The 6,000-nt window shown below is 41.5% G+C and overlaps 1 protein-coding gene across 1 annotated transcript in view; it reads right to left on the bottom strand.

Annotated features, from left to right (window-relative positions):
• The window catches only part of thsd7ba (thrombospondin, type I, domain containing 7Ba), a 243,726-nt gene that overhangs the window by 78,355 nt on the left and 159,371 nt on the right, over positions 1-6,000 (bottom strand). Inside the window, exon 11 of the mRNA XM_050049373.1 lies at positions 854-969. Coding sequence (XP_049905330.1) covers positions 854-969 — 116 coding nt within the window. The remainder of the gene's footprint in view (positions 1-853; positions 970-6,000) is intronic.

Genomic DNA, 6,000 nt, shown 5'->3' with positions numbered 1-6,000 from the left:
AGTGTTACTCTGTGTACACGGTGTGTGGCGACTGGCCAGTGTTACTCTGTGTACAAGGTGTGTGGCGAGTGTTACTCTGTGTACATGGAAGTGCCGCCGGCTTATTAGTTGTAATAACGCATTATCCGCTGAGAGGCGACAGAAGTTACGCACTATAGCTTTAATGCAAGATGGAAGAGGAGGTAGAAAACAGGTATTATACAAAAGTAAAAAGGCAGGGAAAATGAGTGGAGAGGAAAGACAGGGAGGGACTGAAGGAAAAAAGGGCAAAAGAGAAGAAAGAAACATACATTTTCTAGGATATCCCCTGAACCAATTCTTATTTCTTTTATCTCACCTGTTATTTCTTTAAGCATTTATTTACTTTAGTCCTGATAATCCTATGCATGTATATAAGAATGTACATATTATCTATATTACTGTCATATCTATTTAATTTTTTTTGCTTGTTCTGCTTGTTTTAGTTATTTGAGATGTCGGGATTGTGGGGTGGGGTGGTAGGGATGTACAGTAGCTATTGTAAAGACCAACACTTGCTTGTATTCCTTTATTTTCTATTAGAAGTAGCCCAACTGCTGTAAGGGACTATAATTTTGACAAATGAAGAGTATAAAACATTCTCGGCCCGAATATTGTGTACCATACAGATACGTACTTAAAAGGCAAACAGCCCCACCTAATCTCAAGTGGCTGAAATGAAGTAAAGTGTAGGGGTAAGTGATTTGAAGTTTTATGATAACAAGCGTTTTTTAAGATTAAAACATGTATTTTTCACAAAAATGTTGCTGTTTTATAAAACCACCTGCCACTGGTAAGCAACAGTTAGTTAGGAGGAGTTTAGGAGAAGAATTACCTGGCATACAGGTCGATGGGCAGGTTGTCCATTCACTGAAGGGTGTCACAATGCAGTCTTTCTTGCAGGGAAGCAAACAGGGTCGGACAGTTTCTGGACGAGCAGAATCTGAACACCTAAACATACAAACAGTGGTCTTAAATTCTCTTCATTCCCCAGGGATGAATGATGAACGTCCTGAGTCTTGCCGCTAACAGGACAGTGCAGTGAAACAACTGCCCTGTCCTTGACATCACACATCTTCCCACAGAAAACATGATTGATCACATGTCCCCCCTGCCTGCTCGCTCAGGAAAAAGGCGGACAAATATAAAAAATTACGGTTTTCTCACACATTCAGCTGCCTCCCAAGGTACAAATATTGCTGTATGAGACGGGGAAATCCTCCCACTACTCAAGCACACAAAGTGCCTGTATTTTATGGCTAATAATATATTGTCGATTTGAAAGCCCAAGTATCTTAAAGCTGCACTAATAAAACTGTTTTATTTCAACAATGGATCGAATATGTGTAATGTGAAAGGTGTTGCTCGTGGTGACAAACCCACAGAGAATAATCACCCGGTTTTGTAGTCAGCCCAGTCACCAGAATGAAATGTTAGCATTGTGGGATTTACAATTGATGGATTTGTTACATCTGTAGGTTCCTTTCATATAATGTAGTTCAGATTAGATGTAGGCCGTATGATCTGAGTTTCATCTGGAGGTGGAGAGAGGATAGTGGATGGGGTGGCATCTATAGGCAAGATGGCTGACAAGCAGCAGACAACAGCAGACCCCTGTTTGAGACCACAGAATGTATAAATAATGGACGTAGCCACTGTGACGTCACCCACTGGTTTGTGGACTGCTGTTTCGAAGCCTCAATTTGTCATTTTGGCCCCTGCCATCTTGTTTTTTTGGAACAGGAAGTGACAGTATTTAGATGAGAGGATGGAGGTGTGGAGGAGTGAGGCATGGATTTGACCCAAAGACTTTGGTGACACTTTGCAGACAGCCTGTCACTCAAGCGGCCCTTAACTATGAGTAACTTTGGGCCTTGATAACATGTAAACAGGTGAGTTATAGAGAACTTCACCTCCTGTATAGCTGTCAGGAATGTTGAAATTAGCCATAGAGACCAAAACCGTTTTTGTACCAGGCTATAAACATGTTTATTTCTACTATAAAGGTGGGCATTTCAACATGGGAGTCCAATGGGCTTCTGGCCTCAAGTGTCCATTCGATGAACTGCAGTTTTTGGCACTTTTACATTGGCTTCATTTTTCAGCCTGGGAGGTTGCCACATGTTTGAGGCTAACATATTGGCTATGTATGAAACATACCTATGTAAAATATCTGTGGTTTGCAGAAAAGTACAATGCCAACATTGGCGACTGGGTTGCTGTTGTTCCTTTAAGCTCTACAGAGAAAACTGTTTTGGATTTCTATCACACAACTCTATTCTCATAAACCTCCAATGCTTTCACCTAAAAAGCACTGACAAACCCACTTTACACGACCAGTCCATCACCGGACAGCAGACAAAGTTAGTGACTGGCTGGTGAAAAAAGAGAAGCATGTAAAAAGACAAACATTAGGAGTCGGTAGAGACCAAAGCAAAGCTAAATGAATCCAAAAGAATGCTCAAGTTAGTCCCTGTGGTCCAACTGTAGTCAAATGTATTTAGTCAGGATAAATCCCTTTAGATGTAGCCAATCATCTCTATTAAGGGGTCCGAAAACAAACACTAATCCAGCTGATATTTCTCAATTATCCATAAGTATTCCAACCAGCAAGTTCCCTTGACTGATGAAATTTGTCCATGCTTTATCCCTTTTCCTGAAAGAAGATTTGAGTTAGAGTTGATGCAAGGTAAATGTTTACGAATTACCTTTTGAAAGCTTTCAGGGGACATGTTTATTGACCATCTTCCTGCATTCTGAGTAGGAAAAAAATCCCAAGTGCTTTAAAAGTCAAGTATTAATTGGAATCTCTCCTAATTAACGTATCCACTGGATTCCTCCAGTAATTCATTTGCTAACATAAATTAACTCCATAAGGTGATGTTGGTGTTGTGTTTTCTGTTTGTTCCACTTCCCCTTAGGTTGCCAAAAATAATCAATTAATGCAGCTTTGGGCAATGCTTACATACATTACTAATCAATAACAATATTCAACAGATAAATACTTAGAGCACTTGTGTTTGTGGTAGATATGAATACATGGAATGCATTGCAGCTGCCAGGTTTGTTACCAGGACTCTGTAGCAAAAGAAAGGGGAAATCAGGTGAGTCGTTTATCTCCCCATATACATGTGTAGAGCAGCCACAAAAGTCTTGTGTTGCCACCGAGGAGACAGAGTGTTCTAGGAGGAAAAATCAATCAAAGTCCACAGCATGGCTGCTAATTAAACCTGAGAAAAGTGAGGATATGCAAACTGTTTACCAATGAATCATTCCTGCCACACCAAGGACACCATTACCAGGTTTTAAAGTGAACTTCACTTTTACGAATTTCTTTGTGTTAAGATGAAAACTAATCGTGTATTTCCTCTGTATTAAGGTTGCTACATGTCTTGTGTAACATATCTGTAATGGAGCCTTTGGCTGTTGTATTTTGCGTGTCGTGCAACCTTGAAGTGGTGTGGATTAATGCAGCTATGTAAAATCAAATAAATCATAAGCTTTGATGTCTTCATCAACAGGCAGCCAACTCCCCCCCAACCCCATCACACAAACACAAACACATACACAGACACACACATAGACATCCCAATTTCATTTCAGAGTGAGTGACTTCCTTTGCCCCACAACCAGATCCAGGTCTCACTAGAGACCCAGCATGGTGCCACATCCTACTGACTGCAAAAAGCCAGCACGCACAGAAATGAGATCAAAGTATGCCAAAGCATAAGGAGGCAAGATACATAAAACCCATCCTTCCCCAGCTTTATCCCTCCTCTTCTCTCTCCCTCTTTGCAGTGATGCATGCCAGAGGGCATGGCAACGCAGCAGAGCAGCTGGGGGAATATTGTGTAGTATGCCCAGAATGAGGGGATCAGACTTAATAGTCAAGGCCATGGCGTTTGACTGTGACATGGCTGGGAACATACATGTCTCTCAAACATTGCCGATTGTTTTAATTGCAAGCAAATGCTTTCATCATTTTCATGTAAAGCCTAGTTAGTTATATACTTAATATTTCATACTAAATATTCATATTTAAAATGAAGTGAGCGTTTATTTGAATATTTTTGTTACAGCCAAGCACAAAATGGTGTGCTCTGTCTACCCTGATAACTTTTTCCTCATTCCCAGGGCATCAAATACAGCAGCTTGGTCAGTGGCCATCAGCATCTGATTCTGACGCACAAGACACCCTTTACTGTCTGTATGGTGCTCAGATCTAACTCCAATGTTAACCCATCCGTGGCAATGATTATAAAGGGCAAACAGACACAGGACTTTCACCCAGGTGAGTGTTGTTGGTTTCGTTAGCGTACTTTAATTATGTAACAAACATAGTTAATTTAGGCCAAACCACGACCTTTTTCTGAACTTAAACAAGTAGTTTTGTTGCGTAAACCTAGGGCTGGGCGATAAATCGATTTTATCGATTAATTCGAATTTGTAGTTTAGGCCGATTTGTTTTAATGAAAATCGAGTTTCTATTTAAAATCCGCCACCGCCGCTCCATGCTGGGCTCCCGTAGTTCAGAGTGTGCTCACCCCTCCTCCCGCGCGCTTAATACACAAACAACATGGCAGCGAGCGGGGAAGAACTTGTTCGCAAGAAAGGGAGTTCTTCAGCGCTTTTGTGTGCACACCTGTGTCTGTGTCTGTGTGCTCACCTGTGTGTGTGCGCATCAGGGCCGAACTCCGCCGTGCGCGACACAGAGAGCAGAGGAGGATTTTAGACGCGCACCGCATAGGGACATAAATGACATGCCGTTGTGTAAATAAGATAAATAAGTGTTAGCAACGCCAAGCTGGCAGACCCCTGAACCATAGTAAAGGGACCTCCGAAGACCATTAGCTCCTTTAGCTTGTGTTAGCTCGTTGTGGCAACAACACATAAACAACGGGACTTCGTCTGCGTTAAAGAACGGCACTTTATTTTCAGCACTGCAGGGATGATGCACAGCCTCTCTCATCAGTGTCTGACTTTTACATAGAGGGAAATAACTCAAAAACAGCATGCAGAACTGCGTAGGCTTCTTCACTGTGGCTGCTCGATGTAAACAACATAGCACATGCCTCACTTTCTTCCTGGGGCGCATCCGTCTGACGTCACACACCACACCCGGCGCACTAACGTCTCATACCTCCTACATCAACTACACACATACACAGCTCCACACACACACACACACACACACACACACACACACACACACACACACACACACACACACAAGCCACACACATCAGGCTCAGCCTGTAACATAAGGCTATTTAGTTTGTTTAATAAAAGGACAAGATATAGACCTGTTCTATAGGAAAGGTAACCTTAAATGACTTCTGTTGTCATCCAATATGATGGTAGGGGAAACACTGCCGTATGATAAGAAAGGGGTCCGGTGGAAAGCGATCACAGATGCAGTCGCCATGTATATTGCAAGAGATATGGTGCCGATATATAGGCTACCGTGGAAAAGCTGGGGTTTATTCACATGCTGAAAGTTTTGGACCCCAAGTATGTGCTACCAGGCTGCAAATTTTTTTTTTTTTAACTAGGAGGGGAAAAAATCAATTTAAATCGTGAATCGGATTTTTTGTGAATAAATCGGATATTTTTTTTTAGGCCATATCGCCCAGCCCTACGTAAACCTAAAGTAGTTTTGGTTATTTTGAAAAGACACCCTGCAGGTCATGAGCGGAAATGTCATGCCGTGCCAGTCCATAACTGATGCTACATGGGTACCTAGAACGTCATAGTTTGAAGTGTAGGGCCACTAACCAAGCCGCCATATTTGACGAGTTGGGAGTGAGAACATGTTGACTCTGACCATAGTTAATGACAATATGTCTTCTAAAATAAGTAAAAACTGAATTATATTGTTTATAGATAATGTTTTTTTTTTGGCATTTTGAGTTTTATGGATGTTGATGTTATTATTAAGATTTGTCTTAACAGAATGTTATTATGAAACCAGATCATTTTGTA

Source organism: Epinephelus moara, chromosome 7 (assembly GCF_006386435.1).
Source record: "Epinephelus moara isolate mb chromosome 7, YSFRI_EMoa_1.0, whole genome shotgun sequence".
NCBI lineage: Eukaryota > Metazoa > Chordata > Actinopteri > Perciformes > Serranidae > Epinephelus > Epinephelus moara.
Note: the sequence above shows the minus strand (reverse complement) of the source record. Positions and strands in the feature narration are given on the sequence as shown.